Consider the following 27,213-nt stretch of genomic DNA (forward strand, 5'->3'; position numbering starts at 1 on the left):
CGCAGCCCTGGCTATGATGCTATGATTGACCGAGCCTGCATGAAAATAAAAACTGGTTTCACTTTCAAACAGATGTAATTTACCTTTAATTATTGTATCTCAATCTCTAAATTGAACTTCAATCACATACATGGAAGGGTTAAAGGAACACTATAGTCACCTAAATTTCACTGCTCACTTCACTGTCATTTAGGAGTTAAATCACTTTGTTTCTGTTTACGCAGCCCTGGCTATGATGCTATGATTGACCGAGCCTGCATGAAAATAAAAACTGGTTTCACTTTCAAACAGATGTAATTTACCTTTAATTATTGTATCTCAATCTCTAAATTGAACTTCAATCACATACAGGAGGCTCTTGCAGGGTCTAGCAAGCTATTAACATAGCAGGGGATAAGAAAATCTTAATTAAACAGAACTTGCAATAAAGAAAGCCTAAATAGGGCTCTCTTTACAGGAAGTGTTTATGGAAGGCTGTGCAAGTCACATGCAGGGAGGTGTGACTAGGGTTCATAAATTTACAGTTTTTCTTCTTCTGCCAATTACATTTACGGGACTACGTCATCTCAATAAATGGAAGGGTTAAAGGAACACTATAGTCACCTAAATTACTTTAGCTAAATAAAACAGTTTTAGTGTATAGATCATTCCCCTGCAATTTCACTGCTCACTTCACTGTCATTTAGGAGTTAAATCACTTTGTTTCTGTTTACGCAGCCCTGGCTATGATGCTATGATTGACCGAGCCTGCATGAAAATAAAAACTGGTTTCACTTTCAAACAGATGTAATTTACCTTTAATTATTGTATCTCAATCTCTAAATTGAACTTCAATCACATACAGGAGGCTCTTGCAGGGTCTAGCAAGCTATTAACATAGCAGGGGATAAGAAAATCTTAATTAAACAGAACTTGCAATAAAGAAAGCCTAAATAGGGCTCTCTTTACAGGAAGTGTTTATGGAAGGCTGTGCAAGTCACATGCAGGGAGGTGTGACTAGGGTTCATAAATTTACAGTTTTTCTTCTTCTGCCAATTACATTTACGGGACTACGTCATCTCAATAAAATGGTCTTAGTGCAGTGGTCCTGTCTTTCTAACCCTTTGATATAAAACTGTGCCATTTTGCTACATGGAAGGGTTAAAGGAACACTATAGTCACCTAAATTACTTTAGCTAAATAAAACAGTTTTAGTGTATAGATCATTCCCCTGCAATTTCACTGCTCACTTCACTGTCATTTAGGAGTTAAATCACTTTGTTTCTGTTTACGCAGCCCTGGCTATGATGCTATGATTGACCGAGCCTGCATGAAAATAAAAACTGGTTTCACTTTCAAACAGATGTAATTTACCTTTAATTATTGTATCTCAATCTCTAAATTGAACTTCAATCACATACAGGAGGCTCTTGCAGGGTCTAGCAAGCTATTAACATAGCAGGGGATAAGAAAATCTTAATTAAACAGAACTTGCAATAAAGAAAGCCTAAATAGGGCTCTCTTTACAGGAAGTGTTTATGGAAGGCTGTGCAAGTCACATGCAGGGAGGTGTGACTAGGGTTCATAAACAAAGTGATTTAACTTATAAATGGCAGAGGATTGAGCAGTGAGGCTACAGGGGCACGTTCTATACACCAAAACTGCTTCATTAAGCTAAAGTTGTTCAGGTGACTATAGTGTCCCTTTAAATGCATTTCTAGTGACTGTAATCCATCAGACGTTTAAAAAAAAAAGTGTAGTCATTATTTTACCATCATTTATATAGTGCCAGCATATTCCACAGAGTTGTTTTTAAAATTATTAAAGGGGATATCTGATAACAAGTAATTGATTTATAAAATTTTGACAGAGACAAAAGGTGAAGTCTCAAATGAGTTTACAAACTATGAGAAGGAGTAAAGAAACCAGAGGAAGAACATGTCAGAGGGGAGGAGGGATTGATTGATAGGTGTAACTTTCTTGTAATACAACAGTTAAGAACCTTGCTTCAATAATTATTGATGTTTCCAATTTACATAGTGTTTTGCATAGTACTTTTTTAAATGTATGTAAAATTGCATGTTTACAGTGTGAGAAGCACACTAATCAACACAAAAACATTTGAATGTACTCCACTTCCTACGACTCCGCCTGCACATCTATTTTTGTATGTACTACCCAGTTTAGTGCGTGTATTGGTGTAATGCAGCTTCTGGGTAATTGATGTATGTTCTGTTTGTTTTTTTTCAGCCCAAACACGCGTGGCAGTCAGGAGAACTTGGACAATGAGACCGAGACAGACTCTGTTGTGTCAGCGCAGCGGGAGAGACCAAGAAGAAAAGAACCAACAGAACATGGTAAGATATTTCTAACTTCACAAGAACTATTGTAGTAAGATTCTTTATTATTTCAGTGATGCTTGAAGTGAGTTCATTTTGTTGTCAGCTGTTAAAGGAACACTACAGTGTCAGGAACACAAACTTGTATTCCTGACCCTATAGTGTTAAAACCTCCCCCCCAACCTCCCTTCCTTTACCTTCCTAAATAAAGTAAAATCTTACCTTCAGTTCAGTCTGCTTGCTCTGCGCCTGATCTCACTCCTTGGCTGACATCATCAGAAGTGAGATTGAGAGGGTGGAGGGGGAGATCCAAATGCCACCCTGCCAATCGGCATTTTCCCATGCCAATGCGTCTCTATGAAGAGGGTGGAGACACTGAATGTCAGTGCTGCACAGTGTGCAGCACTGTCCCAGGAAGCACCTATAGTACTGGACTCTAGGACTGGCCACTGGAGGTGTCCCTTGACTTTTGATGTAAACATTGCATTTTGTCTGAAAAGACAGTATTTCCTGCAAAAAGCCTGCAAATACGAACTATACATACCAGAACTGTTCTGGTGACTATAGTGTCCCTTTAATTAACTGAACTAGTTACATATTGACCACAAATGGCTCAGTCCTGTTTTTTTGCTTCCCTAAACCCTTAAAGGGTAGTGTTTATGTTGCCAGGAGTACCCAGACCTTTTTTCCCTGTAATGGGGATCTGGTCCCCACCGGCCTCTGATTGACACAAGTAGTCCGTATCGATATACGCTTCTAATGGTTTTTATGGTGTTTGGCAACACCTGTGCTCTTGAGAGACTTGCGGAGGCTGAAGCCTTCAAAGCCCCAGTGCTCAGTTTTTTGTTTTTTTTTCTTGCAATAATAGTTCTGAGCACTGGGGCTTTGAATGATTCGGCCTCCAACTCTCTCAAGAGCACAGGTGTTGCCAAATCACCATAAAAAACATTAGTAACGTATATTGATGTAGTTTCAAAACAGAACTTCAGAAATTCGAATATGTATGTTTAATTAAACCCCTTCCTACTAATGCAAGCTTAAAACATTCATTTTGATATATCCCCGGTAGTCAGAGCTAGACATCACCAGGTTTTGTCATCAACTACAAGAAACTACCCGTAAGAATTTTAAAACAAACATAAGCTCTCTAATTATATAACCTGTTCTCCCTATCTCTGTTCAGGTTTTTGCATTTTGTTTTTGAGTATGAGGATTAGGGCAGTGTGTGTGTGTGTGTGTGTGTGTATGTGTGTGTGTGTGTGTGTATGTGTGTGTGTATGTGTGTGTGTATATATGTGTATATATATATATATGTGTATATATATATATATATATATATATATATATATATATATATATATATATATATATATATATATATATATATATATATATATATGGAACATGGGGGGGTGGTTGCACTCACCTGAACATGCTTAAATGGGGTGCAGCTGGGGGCCATATTATACAATAAACAATACACAAGATCCAGCGCACTCTCCTATCTACTAAACAGCAACTTCAATGTTGACAGATTTTATTAGTTTTTAAAAGGTTTTATTTAAAAACACCTTATCTAGGCAAAAAATAATGGGGATTTAGTTACATTATATGATCATACATTGCATATATATATATATAAACAGAACAAAAATGAGCGCACTCCATGGATTTAGTAAATCAAAAAAATATATTCAATAACACGCATATAAATCAACGTTTCGACCGTCTAGCGGTCTTTATCAAGATAAAGATGCAACCACCCCCCCATGTTCCATATATATTTTGATTTACTAAATCCATGGAGTGCTCTCATTTTTTGTTCTGTTTATACTTTTGCACAGAGAAGCACCTGGTATTTGATAGTTAGATTTACGTTGTTTGGGAAGAGTGCCAGAAATTGAATTTTCTATATATATATATATATATATATATATATATATATATATATATATATATATATATATATATATATATATATATATATATATATATATATAAAATCACACAGCCTGTGTTGTAGAGCATTGCACATACATGAAAGCAGTTAGTTCCTGGCTCGATATTCAGATACAGACATACACATTGAAAGAAAAAAAACATACAGGCTGTAGTTTTTTTTTTTTTCCCCTTAAATAATAGTTGACTTGTTTTTCTGTTTGTTATTCTTAGCACAATAATCATCTTTACCAGTCTGCTCTTAAAAAGTTAGAGGTGTCAAATTGATTATAAATGTCATTAGGGGGTAATGAATGCTTGTCAGCATGTTCAATTGATTTGTAACACTGTAACCTTGTTCTGCAAAATGGGAGATAATGGAAATGATATAAGCAGCATTCAACTATGTGAAGGACTCCTTGCCAGACAACCTTTACAGACTTGCCCATTATTTATTGGCTGCACTCAGAAAGGCTAGATTAAAACCCAGTTATGGAATGCTTTGACAATTCATAATTTGTCAATTAAAATCTGATTTCCATAGTTTCGTAGATTGAGTATTCTGAAGAACATAGCGAATGTCACATCTATAACTAAATCAATATTGCATTCCAAGCTTTTATAGCTAGCGATTCTATAAATGAATGAGACCATTGCTGGCATTTATACGAATGTAGACAGACACTTTTGCATAGGAAAAAATAAACAAGGAAACTTCATTTAATTGTAGATTGTGAGGCATACTGTGGCCTGTATGATTAACACAGGGCTGTCCCGCTGTTGAGCTACAAAACAAACTATCATCTTCAGGTGTAATTGTTCAGGGTCTATACACACACTCAATATCAACGGTTTAGGCTTCTTCACCTGAAACATTTAACGTTATGCCTCAGTGACCCCATCAATTTAATCGTGTCTGCAAAATTATTAATAACCAGCACTGGTATTGCTATAGTTTCTGTAACATAGAAATGTGTTATGTATATTACTACAATTTAAAGTTTTCTTGTTGCCAAGACTAAATTTTGATCAGCCATAACTTGAAAGCCACTGACAGGTGAAGTGAATAACTTTGATCATATCATTACAATGGCACGTGAATGAGTGGAGCCTGAGGGGCTCAGGCCACGAACTGCTCCACTCATTCACATACTGATTTAGATACCAGACAGAAGGGGCTCAGGTGGTTTAGATACTAGACGGACGCTTAGGTTGCTAAATCCATAACCACCCGTTTCTTATAATGAATAAGAAACATTGCAAGTTCAGCTGGATGTTACCATAATACGGGGATCTCTTGGGTGGGTCTTTGTCTATCTTTAATAACACAGGGACAGCTTTTGTTAAGGGGTGCCCTCGAAGGCACAACAGGGAGATTATACTATTAGATCTATTGTACTAACATAACCCTGCTCTTAACTATTGCAGCTATCTTAACAAGACTATACATGATACATTATTCAACTATTGATACTTTGTTATACCAGGATTTGCAACGGTTTCACCCTCACACTCAGTACATCCCATGGATCTAGCTTCAACCTGAGTGAAGCCTGTGAGAGCTTTTAGTGTTTGGATCATAACTCCAGTGATCTATTAGTTTTAGAGGATATATACCTCTAAATTATTTTATACGTTATGGGGCGTTAGAAATCCACTAACATTATATTGTTGCAAAATTGGAAGCGCTTCAGACTGGGTTTTTTGCCTTCTTTTGGATCAACAGCAGAAATATATGTGAGGAAGGCTGAACTTGATGGACGCAAGTCTCTTTTCAGCTATGTAACCTACAACAAGAATAAATAAATGACAAAACATGTGGCTCTGCATTCTGGTTTGTTCCTAAGGTCAAAAAGGGAAAGCAAAATAAGGGGAAGCAGGGTGGCATTTAAAGGATACAGCTCCTCTCATCTTTCTCATCTTTATTTTCCCTATTCCTTAACCTTCAATTCCTACCTCCTAAGTCCCTCCCTCCCCCTAGCCCTTATTTCTCATGTCTCCCTCTGTCCCATATCCCATTTTTTTTTTCTACTTTCTAGAAAATTCTTAAATGGAATTTTATTCTATTTATCCTTGAGTACATTATATTCTACTAATTTTATAATTAATTTTATACAATAAGTTCAACCATTGCGTACATTATATTCTTAATCTTTTTTTGTTCCAGTTTCTTTAATAAGATATTCTAGATGTACAATTATTTTATTTTTAATTTCTTGCCAATTTGGGATTTTTGGAGATTTCCAATTCCTTGCAATTAAGAGTTTTACTGCTGTTAGAATATGTACTATAATTTTTTTTTAATCTTGATTATTTTGATTTGGGAAATTTAAGTGTAATAATGGCAGTTAAATTCCATTCATTTCCAAATCTTTTGGTTAGTCTTTGAGATATATCAAGCCAAACTGTCTAGATTTTTAGACAAGACCACAATATATGCATGTGATTAGCATGTTCAAAACCACACCTCCATTTGATATATTTTATTGATAACTGAGGGGACTCTGTACCATCGTTTTGCTGTATGCAAGGTTTTTTATTTTGCAAATTGCAGTTTGCAGTACAGAGCAATATATTTCACTCTGTAAACGTAGGAGTTTGAAAACAAACTTTCTTGGCTGACTCATTCTTTTTTACCCTTAAGGACCAAGCTTCAGTTTGCTTATTTTATACTTTAGTCGTTTATCATTAAAATATTTTTTTCTTGTGCCCTCTATTTTTTATTTATTTATTTTAACCTTAAAACCAAAGAACAAACATACCTTCACTCCAGCTTGGACAAGTTTCTTCCATGGCTTGTCCGTCGTGACACAGTGTCAATTTTCCTCCTGGCTCAGAGCACAAGCTTGCGTTTTGAGCCAGAGGGATGGAGGGAAGGTGGTTGGACAGAGGTAGGGGATTATTAAGAAGAGAATAACTGTATGGAAAGCAGGGAGGGAGGGCAAGCAGGGGAGATTTAGGCTTTATCTTGCATGCACACTTCCAATGCTAGATATGTGGGTCGAAGCTCATTATGTCTTTCGCTAGTGCGCAGTGTACCCTGTCATCCCTTTCAATTCCTAAGTTTAGTTTTTTTACTTTACTTTGGGCTTGTAATGAATTGTAAATATACTTTGTGGTGCAGGAAGAGGGTGTAGGGGAAATGATAGACCATGGATATGACTGTATTATCCAGTTTATATTCCTATTCTTATAAGTCCATGAGGCTGATCAAGTGCCTTATAACGATATAGTTCCCCCATCCCCCTTCCCTTTTCTGGATTAGGTTGGTGATTCAGAGGACACATATTCAACTGCTGTAATTTCCCTCTGCTTTCTATTACTCCCTCTTCTTTTCTTTCTTTTTTTTTATTTATAAAATATAACAGGAATTTTTTGTATAGTATTCAGACCTCTCTAGCATTGTATATTTTGGACTGGATATTGCTAATGGGGCTGTTTCCTACTCTGTTACATTTTTATGTTTGAGTCTTTAAATGGCTGCTATTTGGAGACACTTTGTAGCCCCTTGTTCCACATGGAAACTGTTTGGTGGATACTAGCAAATTGCTCCTTTCCATGAAATGTTATAGAGAATAGATTTTGTTGTGATCATCAGTCCTCTATTATGTTGCAAGAGCATTTAATTCCAACTAGCATTCTAGGACCTTGCGGTCTTTACTTTTTTTTTTTTTATTATTCCGAGGGTTTTTATTGAGTGTGTATGAATACTTTACAAACATGTTTAAGTATTTCTTAACTTATTACAGAATTTTCATAACATTCATAAAACATAGTAGTTTAACGTTAATCATTAGGTAGAGGAACATGTTGTTATAATATCGTTATGTTCTTTTGTAGTAGCGTGTCATTGGAGAAGGTTTCACATTCCCAGGAGTGTTATGCATAGCATCTCTGTGGCCTTGATTACTAGGGGGTTGTGTAGGGAGAGTGCCATTTGTTTAGAGGTCTCAGGAGATCGTCAGTGTCTCGGCTCTTTATATGCTCAATGGGGTAGTGAGGTTTTTGGGCTGTGCCTACTTTTGGTGTGCGCATATCTCTTTTCTTGTCTGGGGGTAGTTTCCCATTCTCTGGATTGGTCTCTCTTGTTGTTGTCTCTCCTAGTGTCTAGTGTCTAGTGTGCTAGTGCCTCGAGCGTCCTAGGCTCCCTTTTCCCATGTTTCTTCTGGCGTCATGTATATCATCTGTCAGAAGATGTTGTATTACCTGTTTAGCTATTTACTCCAGTTAGTCGTCTCTAGTCGTGTGTTTGCTTAGACCCCTTTGTCTCCCGTTTCGTTATTCTTTCGTTTCCCTGCTTGGGGTTACTCCCTGTGCCAGGGATGTGTGTGCTGTTAGTGGGTTGGCAGGGCGGCTGATGTGGCTATGTGGAGATGTCCTGGGTATTACTGTCGTATTTCTCCTTGTGTTAGGGAGAGCCGTCCCTTGTTTGGGTGTGTGATGGGATAGTGGGGCACTATGGTGGGCATCAGGGTAGTTCGGGGTCAGGCCCCATTTCTTCCCTGGTGTGTGAGTCTCTGAGCTTTGGCTGTGGGCATGCGTGGGAGTGGTGTGTGTCAGCTCGTTGTTGCGAGAGGGGTACCTGTGGTGGGGGCAGAGCTGGAGTTGGTCGCGCTTGGGTATGTGAACGTTCCTGTATATGGGCTATGAGTTCATGGACCAAGGCCATATGGAGGGGGGGAGGTACCCGAAGGTCTCCGTCCCCCGGCCAGGGCCCCTGCGGGCCCACGGAGACCCCCCCCGCCCCCGTCTCCCCCATCGGTGGTCGATGAGGTCATTGCGTCCGTCTCCGTTCGTGTCCCTGGGTTTCTCCCTTGTTTCCCAGGGTTTGTTATCCTTTGTTCCTCATCTTCTCGACCTCCGTTTTCTGTTCTTCAAGAATGTGTATTTTATGGTTGTCTGGTTGTTAGCCATCGGAGCCAGTGGAACCATATCTTTTGGTATCTCTGGGTTTGTCCTCTGGCTGTTAGGATTAGTTCTTCTATGGTTCTCATGATGTCTTCTACCCTCGTTATCCAGTCCGTCATGGATGGGGTTGCGGTCTTTTTCCAGAATGCTGGGATCAGGCTGCATGCTGCATTGATTAGGTATGGTGTGATGGTTTTTTTATATGTAGCTAATGGTAGGGGTGTCAGGTGTAGCAGATAGTTTTCTGGTGTGAGTTCGACCGCGTTGTCTGTTAGCGTGGTGACTGCTTGATGAATTTCCCTCCAGAAAGGCTGCATCCGGGGGGGCATGTCCACCAGATATGGTATAGTGTGCCCAATTCGGTTCCGAATCTCCAGCATTCCGGCGCGTTCGATGAGTGCATGGTCGCGAGTTTCTCAGGGGTTTTATACCAGTGAGATGTAATCTTGTACCCAGATTCCTGGTATTTAGTGCTTACGGAGGTTTTGTGTGTCATTGTGAACGCTGTGTTCCACTAGTCCTGGGTTAATGGGTGTCCAAGATCTCTCTCCTAGTGTCTTACAAAGTATGGCAGTTGGGCGTCTCCCTTCGGTGTGTTCAGCAGTTGGTATAGTAGTGATATGGCGTGTGGCGTGGGCGCCGGTTGGGTGCATAAGTTCTCGAACGGGGTTGGTGGTCTTGCAGCAGTTTGGAGGTCGGGTATTGTTTTTAATGCGCTTACTAGTTGGTAGTACCTGAATTTAGTCATCGGGGTTGGGGGTTTGGGTGTGGGTAAGTCCGTTAGTGGGGGGATGTTCCCGGTTGCCAGGAGATGTTGTAGCCTCCATGGGGTCGGTAGGCCCAGGCTCGTCATGGTTTGGTTGCTGTCGATCATGTGAAATCTAGGGTTGTCTGTGATATTGTACAATGGGGATATCGGGGGGGGGGGCGAGTTCCTTGTTGTCTATTTTCTTCCAGACCGTTAGGGTGGCTGATATTGTGGGGTGTCCCCTTATCTGTTGTGGGAGCATCCATGGTAGTGGGTGAAGCTTGCCTCTATAGCAATCCAGAGCTTATCTTCTGTCCTTAAGGTCCATTCGGCGATTCGTTGGAGGTGGATGGTTCTGTGATATTTGTTAAGATCGGGGAGTTCCCGGCCCCCTTGTGGTTTGGGTTTTGTGAGGATGTCGTATTTTATTCTGGCCGTTCGGTTCCACCAGACATATCTCGTGAAGGCTGTGCGTATTTGGGCTAGGAAGGTCTGGGGGATGAAGATTGGGAGTGTTTGCATCAGGTATAGGAAGCATGGTATGGCGTTCATTTTGAGAACGTTCACTCGTCCCAGCCAGGTGATATGTGGTATGTCCCATTCTTCGAGGGATTTAAGTATTCGGTCAAGGAGGGGAGGGAAATTGTGGCTGGCGGTCTTTACTTTTAACTCCTTTACAGTAGTCCATACTCTCCTCTATAGGAGGAGGCGGCACATTATTCTTGTATGTTAACCTTGCATAAATGACTCTTACTATTGTTCTATTCTCAAATGTGCTTATCACTAGTGCATCTAAACCTCGTTATGTTAAGGTACTAGTTTAGATTAGTTACATCGCACTGTATTTTATTGCTTTCATTTCTTTTTTTATAAAATGAGGCCTATAACATCTACATGGGACATGTCTCTGCATGCTCTTAGTTACTCTTTGTCATAGTTAGGCTTTTGAAACTTGACACGTATCGTGAAGCTTGTTTCTTTCTCCCATGCTTGACTATAAATCTGCTATAACTGTACACGTCTGTATATAAACTGTTCCTCAATAAAAACAGTGACAAAATCCCTTTAACCCCTTCCCGCCGTTACGACGTGCTATGCCGTCACGCTTTAAGTGGGCTTTAAAGCCGTTGTGACGGCATAGCACGCCGAAACGGCTTTGAGCCCTGGAGCGCCCGGGATACTTACCTTCCCGGCGCTCCGCTTCAGGAGGACTGCCTCACAGCCCAGGCAGCCCTCCCACGGCAAATCAGGCCCCCATGTGATCGCTCTCAAAGAGCAATCACAGATCACATGCCCCCCTATAGCTGGCTGTGGATCTGCCAGCAGGGGGACTGTCTAAAATATCAGACAGTCCCCCTGCTGGTGGGAAGTATAAAAAAAAAATTATTAGACAGGTTATAAAATAAATTAAATGTGTGTATGTATATGTATATATATATATATATATATATGTATATATATATATATATATATATGTATATGTATATGTATGTATATATATATATATATATATGTATATTATATATATTTAACGTCATACATAGTGTATTTTAATACTAATATAAGTACATATATTAGTATTAAAATACACTTAGAATGACGTTACATATATATAATATACATATATTATATATATATAATAGATATACACATTATATATATAAATACGTATAATTACAATAATAAATAAATAAAATAATAAAATTAATAAATAAAACACTTAGAATGACATTCTATATATATCTATCTATATATAAAATGCAAATATATATATATATATATATATATAGCTAAATACATATAATTACATAAAAGATTACATTAGTATACACGTAGAATTTAAATACCTATAAATGCATATATATTAAAATTCTACGTGTATATTTAAGTAATCTTTTAACATAATTAGGTGATTTGATTAATTAAAATTTGATTGACATACCTGACAACACAGGGAGAAAGTGCTGAGAATTTAATTCGCAAGCACTATATTTGACCCTGTAACTCTCCAAGACAACATAGAATCTGTACATGGGGGGTACTGTTTTACTCGGGAGACTTCGCTGAACTCAAATATTAGTGTTTCAAATTGGTAAATTGTATTACAACGATGATATTTTAAGTAAAAGTTACGTTTTTTGCATTTTTTATTAGCGAACGGCACTTTTATGGACTATATTATTATTGTAATATGTTTTACTGTTTTAAAACACTAATATTTGTGTTTAGTGAAGTCTCCCGAGAATAACAGTACCCCCCATGTACAGGTTTCATGGTGTTTTGGAAAGTTAGAGAGTCACATATAAGGCTTGCATTTCATTTTTTTGACATTGAAATTTGCCAGATTGGTTATGTTGCCTTTGAGAGCGTATGGTAGCCCAAGAATGAGAATTACCCCCATGATGGCATACCATTTGCAAAAGTAGACAACCCAAGGTATTGCAAGTGGGGTATGTCCAGTCTTTCTTAGTAGCCACTTAGTCACAAACACTGGCCAAATATTTGTTTATTGCTTTTTTAACACAAAAACCAATATGAACGCTAACTTTGGCCATTGTTTGTGACTAAGTGGCTACTAAAAAAGACTAAACATACCCCACTTTCAATACCTTTGGTTGTCTACTTTTTCAAATGGTATGCCATTATGGGGGTAATTCTCATTGCTGGGCTACCACACCGTCTCAAAGGTAACATTACCAATCTGGCAAATTTCTATTTGAAAATGGAACGTTCTATATTTGACCCTGTAACTTTCCAAAACACCATAAAAACTGTTAATGGGGGATACTGTTGTACTTGTGAGACATCGCTGATTACAAATATGTGCATTTTTGTGCAGTAAAACCTAACAGTATTATGACATTCACAGCTAAAATGTCAGACAGAAATACAAATTAAAAAAAAAAATCTTATTTTCTCACATTTTTTTAAAATTTTATTCATAATGAATTATGTTCCATATATGAATAGTTAATGATAAATTAAAGCCCTGTTTCTCCTGAACAAAATGATATATAATAAGTGTGGGTGCATATAATATGAAAGAGGGGAACTACGGGTGAACAGACATATAGCGCAAATTCCAGTTTTTGTTTACGTTTTGTTTTGATCAGAACGTGCACTATTGACTCCGTCCTGAAGTGGTTAATTATATGCTAAATATTTAAGTCCCATTTACGATTATTATAATAGTTCTTTACATTTTTTTTTATTTTTGTTTACTTTAGGGACTTGTTTTGTCTAGTATATTCCCATGTGGACATATTAGACTTCAGTTGTTCTGTTAGACATAATTTTTGCACCAAATTAACATTAAGTATCCTGGAACAGAGTTCCGGTGTTCTGTCAGATTTCTAGAAAAAAATGGAAGAATGAGACAGCGCTTACTTAACTTATAGGCAGCAACCTTAAAAGGAATCCCTCAAACCCTTTAAAATAAGACAAGAAAAAACAATAAAAAAGGCTGCGCCACAATCAGTAATAAAAAGTCCAGTTAAAAGGCAAAAGTCCAAATATATTATCCTTACAAATGGTCTTTAGTGATGAGGTCTTCTACTATTGCAGTGGATCCACTTTATATGAAAGATAAAAAGAGAGAAGGACAACCAATGGTGCAGTATGTAAAATTCAAATATAGACGTAAAGGAGTAATAATATAAAACTCACATTTGCCAGAGCTAATAACCAGCTCTGGGGTGAAGCGCATACAGCGGTTTAATCCCCGCTTGTGGGATATAAATGGATTCCTCTCCGTCACTGTTGTCCAATTCTCGGATAAAAAGAGACAACCAATAGTGCTCACTGTATGGTAATATTGATAAAAGAATGTACTTACAAGAAAAGAGCAGACCAACTGCTCTGTGATGACAGCGTGGGTGGATTTATCCCCACCTAAGGATTTCTTTAGGTACAGGAAACTTCCAAAGATGTATTTCAGAGGTTTTACATAAAACCAATAAAAGGTGAATAAGATAATACTAAAAAGCCAGGGTAAAATAGATTGTGTCTATAAAAAAGGTAATTGGCACAATAAAATGACCAAAAATACTTTAATATATATAAAAGAACACAATATTAGATATCCATAACGCGTTTCGTCAAAAAGACTTTTTCAAATGGATTTCTAGACCTGTCAGACCGACGTCATGTCCAATGTAGCCACGTCCTATCAGATGACGCAGCATCAGCTGTTTCCTTTGCTGCACATGTGTGGTAGCACTCCTGACAGGTCCAGAAATCGGATGGAAGCTGAGAACATGCATGAGACCATTGCATCACACTCTGTGACTGGGCCTCAGCTGCCATCATAACTCCTCATCAACAAGGTCCTGCAAGGTAAGTAAAGCTACTGTCTCACATTATAGTTAGGGCATTCACTAAAGCACAGGAACAGGGGACATTCAAGTGGAAATAGAGGACAAAAAGAAATTAATAAAAAAAAGCAGAATTTGCAAAGTGACAGAGCCACTTTAACATTCTGTCGTTGGTTCCATAGTGTATTGCTGAGCTAATCCCTTTAAAGCCGTGCATTATGGGCAAACCAAGGATTTATGGAAAGAAGACATTACATTGTTTTCTTTGTAGTTTCAGTCACATTATCATATACAGAAATATTTTTTGTAACAAAGATTACCCGCATGGGACGTGTGCACATGAAAAAAAAATTATAGAAACAAAACCAAAGGCTTATTAAAACCACACATAAACACTATAACTGCACTCTAATCTCCCAATTTAACATAAATGTGTCTGGAGGGAACCAAAATGGAATATATGACCTGTCTATTTAGTTTATCTGTTGTGATAATTCCATGTAAGTTGTTATATTTGCTTAGCCTCCTTTAGTTTAGCACCTGCAGTTCTCTCTGTCTCCTATTTTGTAAACATCTGTTGGCAGAGTGCCTGCCCTCTGTCCTTTTTTTTCAGCATGTCTATATTTCTTTTGTTATTATTTCTATTGTTTTTTGTCTTCTCATTGTGTAGTGCTTTGAAATATTCCCATGGTTTATAAATAAATGATTAGTACACTGAGCACTGTTGACTAATTCCCTTTACACTGTGACTGAACTTGGTACATAATGCATGCACAATGTCATGCAGGTATCAGTGACCTGGGTGTGTTACAGGGTGTACCCTAGACTCCAGCAGAGCTCTTTATCCGTCTAATTTCCATTTATATAGGGAAGGTGGCAACCTGTGGATAATCTCAGCTCATTTGCATCTTTAAAACCAATGAGCTGACCACTATAAGCCAGTTAGACAGATGTACCTGTACATATATGCCTTTTAGGAAAGATTGCCAGACTGTCGGTCAGTATTTGCAGTTTAAATCCTATTTAGAAGTCTATTATGTTATTATTTGAAATAAAAGTCCTTCCTTTTTAATTTTACTCTTCTGAGGAGCAATCCAGACTCCATAAACAATACAGCTTGCTTTAGTGCAGTGGTAGGCAACCTTCAGAACTCCAAATATTATAGACTACATCTCCCCTTTACTAGGGATCGACATTGATTTTTTTTAGAGCCGATACCGATATTCTGTAAACTTTCAGGCCGATAGCCGATATAATTTGCCGATATTCTGTACATTTACCATTTTGGAAAATAAAAACAATTTCTAAAGGTAAATGCACAAAATATGAATGCCACGTGTAGTGGATGCAGTGTGTTTAGACAGGGGAGCTGTGTGCGTGTAGTGGATGCAGTGTGTGTTTGTGTAGTGTATGTGTAGTGGATGCAGTGTGTGTTTGTGTAGTGTAAGTCTTGTGGATGCAGTGTGTGTTTGTGTAGTGGATGCAGTGTGTATTTGTCTAGTGTGTGTAGTGGATGCAGTGTGTATTTGTCTAGTATGTATATAATAAAAGCAGAGTGTTTGTGTAGTGTGCGTAAAGTGAATGCACTGTGTGTGTAAAGGGAATGCTGTATATACTAAATGCAAAGTGTGTGTGTGTTTGTGTAGTGTGTGCATATAAGGAATGCAGAGTGTGTGTATTTGTGTAGTGTGTCTATAGTGAATGTAGTGTGTTTATATAATGCAGAGTGTGTGTTTGTATAGTGCGTGTATATAATGCAGTGTGTTTGTGTAGTGTACATTATATAAACACACTACACAAACACACACTGAAATATATAAACACACTACACAAACACACTGTGTATATAATGTAGTGTGTTTATATAATGCAGTGTGTGTTTGTATAGTGTGTGTATATAATGCAGTGTGTTTGTGTAGTGTGCATTATATACACACACACTATACAAACACACACTGCATTATATACACACATACTATACAAACACACACTGCATTACATACACAGTGTGTGTGTAGTGTATAATAATGGAGTGTTTGTGTAAGGGGGCATTTTTTATTAAATATGACATTATAATTTTTTTATATATTTAATAATTATTATTATTATTATTTTTGTTGTCCCCCCTCCCTGCTTGTTGCCTGGCCAGGGAGGGGGGATATAGCAGTCCCTGGTGGTCCAATGGCATTGGCTGAGCTGGGGGCGGGTAGCAAGCGTTTACTCACCTCCCAGCAGTTCCTGCAGCTCCCCAGTGTAAATCCCGCGAGACCCGCGGCCGTCAGAGCGTTGCCATGGGTTAGAGACCCGCGGCCGTCAGAGCGTTGCCCCCCCCCCCCCGGGACCGTCGGGCTTGTAATGAGCCTGGCGGTCCTAGGAGGTATTATCGGCAATATCGGTATCTCTATTGGCCGATACCGATATTGCCGAAAATACCGAATATCGGCCGATTATATCGGTAAAACCGATAATCGGTCGATCCCTACCCTTTACCAACCATTATGACAATCCCCCTGTTAGTAGTCAAACTGTTTTCTAATTGTTTGACTTCTTACATCCCACCTCACCTCCACTACTTCAGACTAAGAGCTGAAAGCTTCTAAGTAGGTGCAGGGCTAACTAATTGTGTCAGATCATCAGATAATTACTCTTGATCATTGAGCTAAGCCGTACACTGCCGTACAGTTTTTGGCTCTCTGTGTGAAGTAGTGGTGGTAGGAAGTGGCACCCAGCAGACCCATGAACATATCAAGCCACTTACAGTCTGTATGGGGCGGGGAGGGGGGCATTGCAATGAGCTGTAGAGGTTATGGTGCTTGGAGTATTCCTTTAATCTCTATCACAAAATACATGTATATGTATGTATATATGTGCACATTTGAAGATTACATGGCAAGACAAACCTCTCCATGGGGTGTGCCACTGGCCAAAAGTGGATGTGGTTCACATTGCAAATTCCTACCAGTGGTTGGAAAAAGCAGTACTGAAAGGCAGCACTGAGGAACTAATCCTAGCAGCCCAGGAAGAAGCACCCAGCACCAGATCAATAGAAGTGTGGGTCTACCACACCAGGCAAGACCAAAGGTGCAGTCTGTGCAAAGAGGCCCCCAAGACAATCTAGCACAGAGTAGCCAGGCGCAAAATCTTAGCAGGAACAACACACACTGAGAGGCACAACCAAGTGACTAGTATTGTATAACAAAACATTTGCACAGAATATGGGCTGGACCTGCTTAAGTACAGATGGGAGATACCACAAAGCGTAGTTGAGAATGACTGGGCTAATATCCTGTGGGACTTTCACATCCAGACAGACAAAGTTCTGGCCAACCAATCTGACATCCTGGTGGTAGACAAGAAACAGAAGACTGCAGTGGTGGTGTATGTGGCAATACTAAGTGATTATAATATCAGGTAGAAGGAACATGAGAGAATGGATAAATACCAAGCACTGAAGAGCTAGAAAGGATGTGAAAAGTGAAGGCAGAAGTAGTTCCCATTGTGATAGGAGCACTCCGGGCTGTGACCCCAAGTTGGGGGAGTGGCTTCAACATGTTACAGGTGGGACATCTGAGATTACTGTCCAGAAAAGTGCAGTTCTAAGAACAGCTAAGATAATGAGTAGAAGCCTCAGGCTCCCAGGCCCTCTGGTAAAAAAAAAAAAATGAGGAATATATACCACCCTGAAAGGATGAGAAAAGAAGTGTGTTTGTGTTTAATATGCAATACATACCAACACAAATGCTCCAGAACATTTAAGAATAAAAAAAAAATAATATAACATAATTTTGGTGCTTAAAGTGTACCTTTAATTATTTTAAAGTGATTTAAGGGCATAAGTGCCGCTCTGCTAGTCTTGCAGATTCAAAATAGTATAATTTCTGATATATAGCACACTTGACATTGTGTGATCCCAAAGTATGTCAACTACAAGCACAGAGTATGAGTCAGGGCTTCTCAATGAGGATTGGATTTACAGATCTCTGAGATGTATTTCTTTATTTTTATTTTTATAAAGCATAGGACACGTCTATAGACTGATAAAAGAACATATCTAACTTTAAATATTTTTTGTCTGTGTTTTGTTTAATCTATATATATATATATATATATATATATATATATATATATATATGTATATTGCAGATGGCATACTTGAGACTTCATTTGGTAAGGGAACAAACAGTATTGAAGAATTATCTTATCATGGTCTTAAAATCCAAACTCTTTTGCACCATTCTGTATTTGTTTAATTGCTGCAATTATCTGTAAAAAGATTGGAGCCTTGGATAAGAAGTAATTTCTGCATAATTTTATCCCCTCTAGTGACACAAGTCCTTTTTTTTAATCAACTGTCCCAAGTAATCAGATTGTGTTGTTGGTTCTGTCTGTGCCAGGTATGTTCTGAATAGAAAACAATACAGGTGCTCTCTCGCCTTCCCCCAGGCTGGCTCTCTCAATACATGTGAAACTCTATGAGCAGGACCTGCCCACACCCCGCAGGTATCAGTACTGTTTTATGTAGGTTGCTTAGAGACTCACTGCCCTCCCCGTCAGAGTAGAAGCATGGGAGGGAAGGAGAGTTTATGTAAGGGAAAGAAAGGAAAGCAGTAAAGGGCAGCAGAGAGTGGAGAAGAGTGCTTTTGGTGATCTTGCTCTGATTAGTCACTCTCGAGTAATCTAACTGATTGGATATAGTATGAAGATGGAAGGAAGCCTGCAGTTATTAAAGATCTAATTCCTGTGGATATAAACAGAAGTTGCACTGGGTTCTTTGGGAACAGTGTATATCAATGGTACCTGCTGCTGCTTTCATGAAGAGGGGTATCTGCTAGTGGATGGAATATTTGCTCCCATCTTGACACACATGCTCTTGGTGGAAATACAACTGTGGTAGGATGGTTATGCTTCTGTGCTTTGGAAACAGGGAAAGAAATCAGTCATCCAGAGCTCAAAGCTCTGCACGTTCAGACAGTCATCAGCTAAATCTGCAATCTGATCTCTGGTTTGTGGACCGGAGTCCTTGCTGTAAGTTGCTAAAATATATTGTATTTCAGTTATTTTCCTTTTTTTGTTACTATTATTATTACTATTATTATTATTAATAGGTCTAATGTCATCCAATGTTTAATTAGTGACACGTTTCCCTAAATCCATATATAGTGCGAACTTATCACTGGATATATTGACACAGTATGCACTGCTGCCTGCCTGTTATGTACTCTGCGTGCTGTCTGCTTCTGTAGATGAATTCTTTTACCAGCTTTGTTCTTTTTGTTTGTTTTTGCTAAACCGTTTATTTTGGTCGCTGGAGGAGACTTTGCATGTTAGATCAGATGTCAGAGTGAAATCTTCTCGACTGTGCTTATAATTCCTATGCCGTGGGTAGCTTTTGCAATACTTATTATGTGTGGTCTTGTAAGTACTGCTAGTGTCTGTATGACTGTATTGAAGGAACCCATTACAATATGCACACGTGTTTGATAGGACAGTAGATTGAACTTTTATGGGTTGGTATTGGTTTGTGTATTCAGACTAAATAAACCATAATATAGGTCTTGTCAGAGAACCAGTGGTTATTAATACTAACTTAATGGTCAACCATTTTTGCAGCTTAAGGATAAACTTGGCACCAATGCATGTGACATTTTATTGATTACTTTGTTAGCAATTTAATACAAAAGTTAGATTTTTCCTTTCCTTTAAATATTTACATATTAAAATATTATATTTGATACTTTTTTTCTCTTTACATCAACTGGGATTTTGTAATAAAAATTACGTTTTACTACATTGTCAGTGTTATTCACTGGTGTTAATTGGCAGGAATTCAAACATAAGAGGAGTATTATGACAGAATACCAGACTTGGAACAGGACGATGATTGGTTTTCAGTCTGTACTCTCTTCAGGGGTTTAGAGTGTTCCATTAGTGGTGTTCCTTGAACACTACCTTCAGTACTGTAATATATAGATTGTTGTGTATGCATTGAAACTGGTATTCCCCTTTGGCAATTAATTTAAACTAATATGTGAGTAGAAGTATGTATTTATCTTTAAAAATCCTTTAAGTAAATAACTACTGATGGATGTGTCTTGGGAAATTTCCCCTCCATTTAAAGTGTGCCTTGCTCCAAAAAAAGTTGGAAACCACTGGCCTAAAGTGTAAATTCAATGTATTGCTTCCAATAAAATTTTATTTCTTTATTTTGTGTAAAGCTTTTAATTGTGAATAATCCTGATGGGTACTACAATAAAGTGTTTTACAAGAGATATCTAATTAAAGTACATTTTCAAAATAACCATGCAAAAATATGGTATCAATGAGCATTCTCATTGCAATTTTTTTGAGAAAGAAAGAAAAGGGGGAGGGGAGAAAAATGCATATGGGAGACTGTTAGCTAGAAAATTAACATTTTAGTTTTAAATCTTCACTCTGAGCTTTGTTAACCACTTAATCGTACCATTTCTCTCGGCCATCAGTCTTCCAGCTACAATACTCTCTTCCTGGTTGGTGATGTGAATTTTGTGCAACTTTTGCATCTGGTTTTGGCTCACACAGCGTGCTAACCACTAGACAGGCTGCAATGTTTCTCTGTGACGGTCATGCAGCCATAGTATCTCAGTGCTATAATCCTATACACATGTAATATAGAACCCATGTGCAAATTATCCCTCTGCTATAAAACAAATACCAACAGTGTTATTTGTCTAAGATGAGATTTTAATGTCAATTCAAAGTGTATTTTAAATTTTAGGTCAAAGTAGCTGAACTTAAATGGACAGTATAGGCACCCATACTACTTAATCTTAAGGAAGTGGTCTGGGTGCCTTGCCCCTGTCGTTTTAACCATGCAACAGACAAATTGCCTGGCAATAGAATACAAAGAAGTTATACTTTCTTTATCCCCCATGACTAACTATACATATCATATACATACATACAGAGTGCAGATTCAAACACACATACAGATGTGCAGACACACACTGACACGTAGATGCACATACTAGCACACATATAGGTTAAGGAACCGTGCACAAATAAAAATACTTTTTTACATTTTATAAGGCAACTTAAAATTACCTATCTAGGCAAACAAATGGGGATTCAGTTCCAACACTACTTCACAGTACCCCAATATCAGTGGGTTCTACACAAATTCCAACGTGGGAGACAAGTTAAATAGTTCTAGTGCTAAATAAGCAAAAGTGTATTTTAATAAACCTGTTATAACAGCATTGTGCATATACATAATGCAAAATGAATGTGATAAATGCAATTTAAGAAAGTAAGGTGTCCTCTCTTTAACGTTCCCTTTTAAGTTAATGGTACCTATATCAGCCCATGCTAAAACATGTTGATTCCACCTTAAAAACATTGCCCGCGTACATCCTCTTCTTAACCCCTTAAGACCGCAGCCAAATGTACAAGTTGTGATCCAAAAAAACCGTAAACAAAACCTGGCATTTGCACTATATGTCTGTCCAACCGTAATGCACCTCTTTCATATTAAATGCACCCACACTTATTATATATCATTTTATTCAGGGGAAACAGGGCTTTCGTTTAACATCACATATTTAGGTATGGAACATAATTTAATATGAAAAAAATATTAAAAAAAATGGGAGAAATTAAGAATTTCTAAAATTGTTTTAGTTCTACGTGACATTTTAACTGTGAATGTCAAAATACTGTTTGCTTTTACTGCAATACAATACACATATTTGTATTCAGCGATGTCTCACGTGTAAAACAGTACCCCCTATGTACAGGTTTTATGGTATTTTGGGAAGTTACAGGGTCAAATACACCGTTTTATACTCGAGTTTAAGACGAGTTTTTCAGCACATTTTTTGTGCTGAAACACACTCACTCGTCTTATACTCGAGTCAGTTGTCTGTATTATGGCAATTTTCATTGCCATAATACAGACAAGGACCGGGGGCTGTCAGGAAGCTGTAACTTACCTTCACCGCAGCTCCTGTCAGCTCCCTTCTCTCTCCTCCGTCCGTGCAGCTCCCAGGTCAGCTCCCTCTGCAACTCTTGCGAGAGCCGCGGGGTCAGAGCGTTGCCATGGGTTACCGTGGCAACGTTCCGCGCGGCCGCGAGACTTGCAGAGGAAGCTGACCTGGGAGCTGCACGGACGGAGGAGAGAGAAGGGAGCTGACAGGAGCTGCGGTGAAGATAAGTTACAGCTTCCTGACAGCCCCCCTCCTACAGCCCATCCACTGGACCACCAGGGAGTGAGAGCCCCCCTCCCTGGCCAGCTAACAAGCAGGGGAGGGGGGACGAAAAAATAAATTAAAAAAAATAACAACATTAAAAAAATATATATTACAATAATAATAATTAAATAATAATAATAAAATGCCCACCCCCTTCATGAAATGCCCACCCCCACTCACACACTGCACTCTCTCACACACACTGCACTCTCTCACACACACACACACACTGCACTCACACACACTGCATTCATACACTCATACACACACTGCACTGCATTCATTATATACACACACTGCATTCACACTGCACTCATACACACACTGCACTGCATTCATTATATACACACTGCATTCATACACACACTGCATACACACACACTGCACTCATACATACACACTGCACTCATACACACACACTGCATTCATTATATACACACTGCATACACACTGCACTCATACACACACTGCACTCATACACACACTGCACTGCATTCATTATACACACACTGCACTCATATACACACACTGCACTCCATTCATTATATACACACTGCATTCATACACACACTGCATTCATTATATACACACACTGTAAATAAATATTCAGTTAATATAACTTTTTTAGGATCTAATTTTATTTAGAAATTTACCAGTAGCTGCTGCATTTTCCACCCTAGTCTTATACTCGAGTCAATAAGTTTTCCCAGTTTTTTGGGGTAAAATTAGGGGCCTCGGCTTATATTCGGGTCGGCTTATACTCGAGTATATACGGTATACATGTTACATATTTCAGTCTTTTCACATTGAAATTCGCCAGATTGGTTACGTTGCCTTTGAGACCATATGGTAGCCCAGGAATAAGAATTACCCCCATGATGGCATACCATTTGCAAAAGTAGACAACCCAATGTATTGCAAATGGAGTATGTCCAGTCTTTTTTAGTAGCCACTTGGTCACAAACACTGGCCAAAGTTAATGTTAATATTTGAAAATGCAAAAAACTAATTTGAACGCAAATTTTGGCCAGTGTTTGTGACTAAGTTGCTACTAAAAAAAACTGAACATACCCTATTTGCAATACCCTGGGTTGTCTACTATTGCAAATGGTATGCCATCATGGGGATAATTTTCATTCCTGGGCTACCATACGGTCTCAAAGGCAACCTGGCGAATTTTAATGTGAAAAAACTGAAATGCAAACCTTATATTTGACTCTGTAACTTTTGAAAACACCATAAAACCTGTACATGAGGGGTACTATATACTTATACTCAGGAGACTTCGCTGAACACAAATATTAGTGTTTCAAAACAGTAAAACGTATCACAACAATTATATTGTCAGTGTAAGTGCCATTTGTGTGTGAAAAATGCAAAAATTGTCACTGACGATATCGTCGTTGTAATATATTTTACTGTGTTGAAACACTAATATTTGTGTTCAGCGAAGTATTCCGAGTAAAACAGTACCCCCCATGTACAGGTTTTATGGTGTCTTGTAAAGTTACAGGGTTAAATATAGTGCTAGAAAATTGAATTCCCTGAGCTTTCGGCCTGGGTTGTCAGGCAGGTCCTGCAAATTGTAATTCATAAAATGACCTAATTATGTAAAATTATTACATAAATATATATGTAGAATTATTTTTTATATATATATATATATATATATATATATATATATATATATATATATATATATATATATATATATATATATATAGAATATCGGATGTCCCGCACTCAATTTTCCGGTCTTGTACTTGCCTCGGTGCTGCCTCAGCCGTTAACGTAAACAAAATAGAAAGGAGTGCACTCGAGAGGGCTTTTTTGAAAAAATCAATGTAGTTTATTTTGCAAACGTGCAAACATTCAGAAACGATCAAGTCAACGTTTCAGTCCACGAAGGACTTTTATCAAGACAGTGAATAGCGGGAAAAATAGTGATTTAAATACGGTAGAGCAGAGTTTTGATTGGAGAGTGAACTATACGAAAGAGAGGTAGTGACGTAATCAGTGCTATGTCAGAGGTCAGAAAACGTTATCTCAAAGTAGAGAGATTAACCCTGTGGAGTGTGAATAGTGAATGGAAAGTAAACAAATGGATTGCCGAGATGTGGGAATTCCCATACTCGAACATCCTTAAAATACAAGGGAGATCTATAGAAAAAGGAGGAAAAGGGTGCCACCCCAGCATACAGATCTTATAAGAGATCTAAGAAGTAAATATATATAAACCAACATAGTAGATATCAGTAAGGGTATAGTTCACTCTCCAATCAAAACTCTGCTCTACCGTATTTAAATCACTATTTTTCCCGCTATTCACTGTCTTGATAAAAGTCCTTCGTGGACTGAAACGTCGACTTGATCGTTTCTGAATGTTTGCACGTTTGCAAAATAAACTACCGTATATACTCGAGTATAAGCCGAGTTTTTCAGCCCATTTTTTGGGCTGAAAAACCCCAACTCGGCTTATACTCGAGTCAGAGTCTGTATTATGGCAATTTGCATTGCCATAATACAGACTGGGGGAGAGGGGTGCTGGCAGAGCTGTAACTTACCTTTCCTGCAGCTCCTGTCAGCTTTCTCCTCCTCCGCGCCGTCCGTTCAGCACCTCGGTCAGCTCCCAGTGTAAGTCTCGCGAGAGCCACTTACACTGGGAGCTGACAGAGGGAGCTGCACAGACCGCGCGGAGGAGGAGAGAGCTGACAGGAGCTGCAGGAAAGGTAAGTAACACTCTGCCAGCACCCCTCTCCCCCCACTGAACTACCAATGCTGGACCACCAGGGAAGGAGAGCCCCCCTCCCTGCCATATATCAAGCAGGGAGGGGGGACGAAAAAAAAATATAAATAAAATAATAAAAAAAAATTAATAATAAAAAAAAAAGGGGTATAAGGACCACTATGGGAGGGGGGGGGGTATAAGGACCACTATGGGAGGGAGGGGGTGGGTTAAGGACCACTATGGGAGGGAGGGGGGTATAAGGACCGCTATGGGAGGGAGGGGGGGTATAAGGACCACTATGGGAGGGAGGGGGGGGGGTAAGGACCACTATGGGAGGGAGGGGGGGGGATAAGGACCACTATGGGAGGGAGGGGGGGATAAGGACCACTATGGGAGGGAGGGGGATAAGGACCACTATTGGAGGGAGGGGGGTATAAGGACCACTATGGGAGGGAGGGGGGGTATAAGGACCACTATGGGAGGGGGTGGGATAAGGACCACTATGGGAGGGAGGGGGGTATAAGGACCATTATGGGAGGGAGGGGGGGGGGTATATGGACCACTATGGGAGGGATGGGGGGGATAAGGAACACTATGGGAGGGAGAAGGGGGATAAGGACCACTATGAGAGGGAGGGGGTGGGATAAGGACCACTATGGGAGGGGAGGGGGAAGTAAGGACCACTAGGGGAGGGGAGGGTAAGGACCACTAGGGGAGGGGTGAGTCAGGACCACTGGGGGGGGGGGAGTGAAGGAACACGGGGGTGGGGAGGTAAGGACCACTGAGGGAGGAGGAGGGGAAGTCAGGACATATGGGGGGGGGGAGGGGGCGGCAAAAAATGTTTTGCCTACGGCGGCAAATATCCTTGCACCGGCCCTGCACACACTGCATTCACACACTGCATTCATGCACACACACACTGCATTCATGCACACACACACTGCATTCATGCACACACACACTGCATTCATGCACACACACACTGCACTCATACACACACACTGCACTCATACACACACGCTGCACTCATACACACACACATACGCACACACTGCATTCATTATACACACACTGTAAATAAATATTCAATTAATATATTTTTTTTAGGATCTAATTTTATTTAGAAATTTACCAGTAGCTGCTGCCTTTCCCACCCTAGTCTTATACTCGAGTCAATAAGTTTTCCCAGTTTTTTGGGATAAAATTAGGGGCCTCGGCTTATATTCGGGTCGGCTTATACTCGAGTATATACGGTACATTGATTTTTTCAAAAAAGCCCTCTCGAGTGCACTTTCTATTTTGTTTACGTTAACGGCTGAGGCAGCACCGAGGCAAGTACAAGACCGGAAAATTGAGTGCGGGACATCCGATATTCTATTACCCAAGAGAGCTCGTATAGCCAGGGCTCATTCCACGCACCAGACCCAGGAGAGTTACGTTTTTTACAAGGATTTTCTTTGATGGAGGAATTCTTGACCAGAGCAGGAGCGTTTGCAGATCATGCTGAGGTGTTGCAATTTTCTGAAGCAGAAGCAGCAGCCATACTTTGGCCCCAATCGGACTCGGACCTACCTGTCTCATCTGAACCACGGGACATTGTAAGAGAATTACAAAAGCTGAAACAAAGACAAATAGATCTCGAACTACACGCCACTTACCTTTCAGACTATTATCGTATGAAAAAAAATACCCAGAGGCTTTCGGATTAAGAATGTTCCTACCATTGGAAGAAACAACCCAGAGGTATGTCGTAAGTGGATTGGCATATTAAATAAATGTTCCTTAGATTTAATGTTGGTTGTGATTGAGGAGGTAGGCCGAGAATTAAAAATTACCAAATTTAAAATATCCGATTATGAAGTATCACACTCTACTACAATAGTGGCACCTAATTGTGACTTGTTGATTCAGAAATTAACTGAAGATTTGAAACGTTATAAAAACGATTTGGTTAGGTTCAAGAGAGAAAAACTCTCAAAAGTTCAGGCAGACTATTCTGAACACAGAGTATACAGATGGCTATCTGGAGATAACA

At 39.1% G+C, this 27,213-nt stretch overlaps 1 protein-coding gene across 2 annotated transcripts in view; it reads left to right on the forward strand.

Moving 5' to 3' along the window:
• The window catches only part of DVL3 (dishevelled segment polarity protein 3), a 170,157-nt gene that overhangs the window by 89,940 nt on the left and 53,004 nt on the right, over positions 1-27,213 (forward strand). For both annotated transcript variants that reach the window (XM_063442874.1, XM_063442875.1), the window contains exon 4: positions 2,230-2,336. In XM_063442874.1, coding sequence (XP_063298944.1) covers positions 2,230-2,336 — 107 coding nt within the window. The remainder of the gene's footprint in view (positions 1-2,229; positions 2,337-27,213) is intronic.

The sequence above is a fragment of the Pelobates fuscus genome, chromosome 2, assembly GCF_036172605.1.
Source record: "Pelobates fuscus isolate aPelFus1 chromosome 2, aPelFus1.pri, whole genome shotgun sequence".
NCBI lineage: Eukaryota > Metazoa > Chordata > Amphibia > Anura > Pelobatidae > Pelobates > Pelobates fuscus.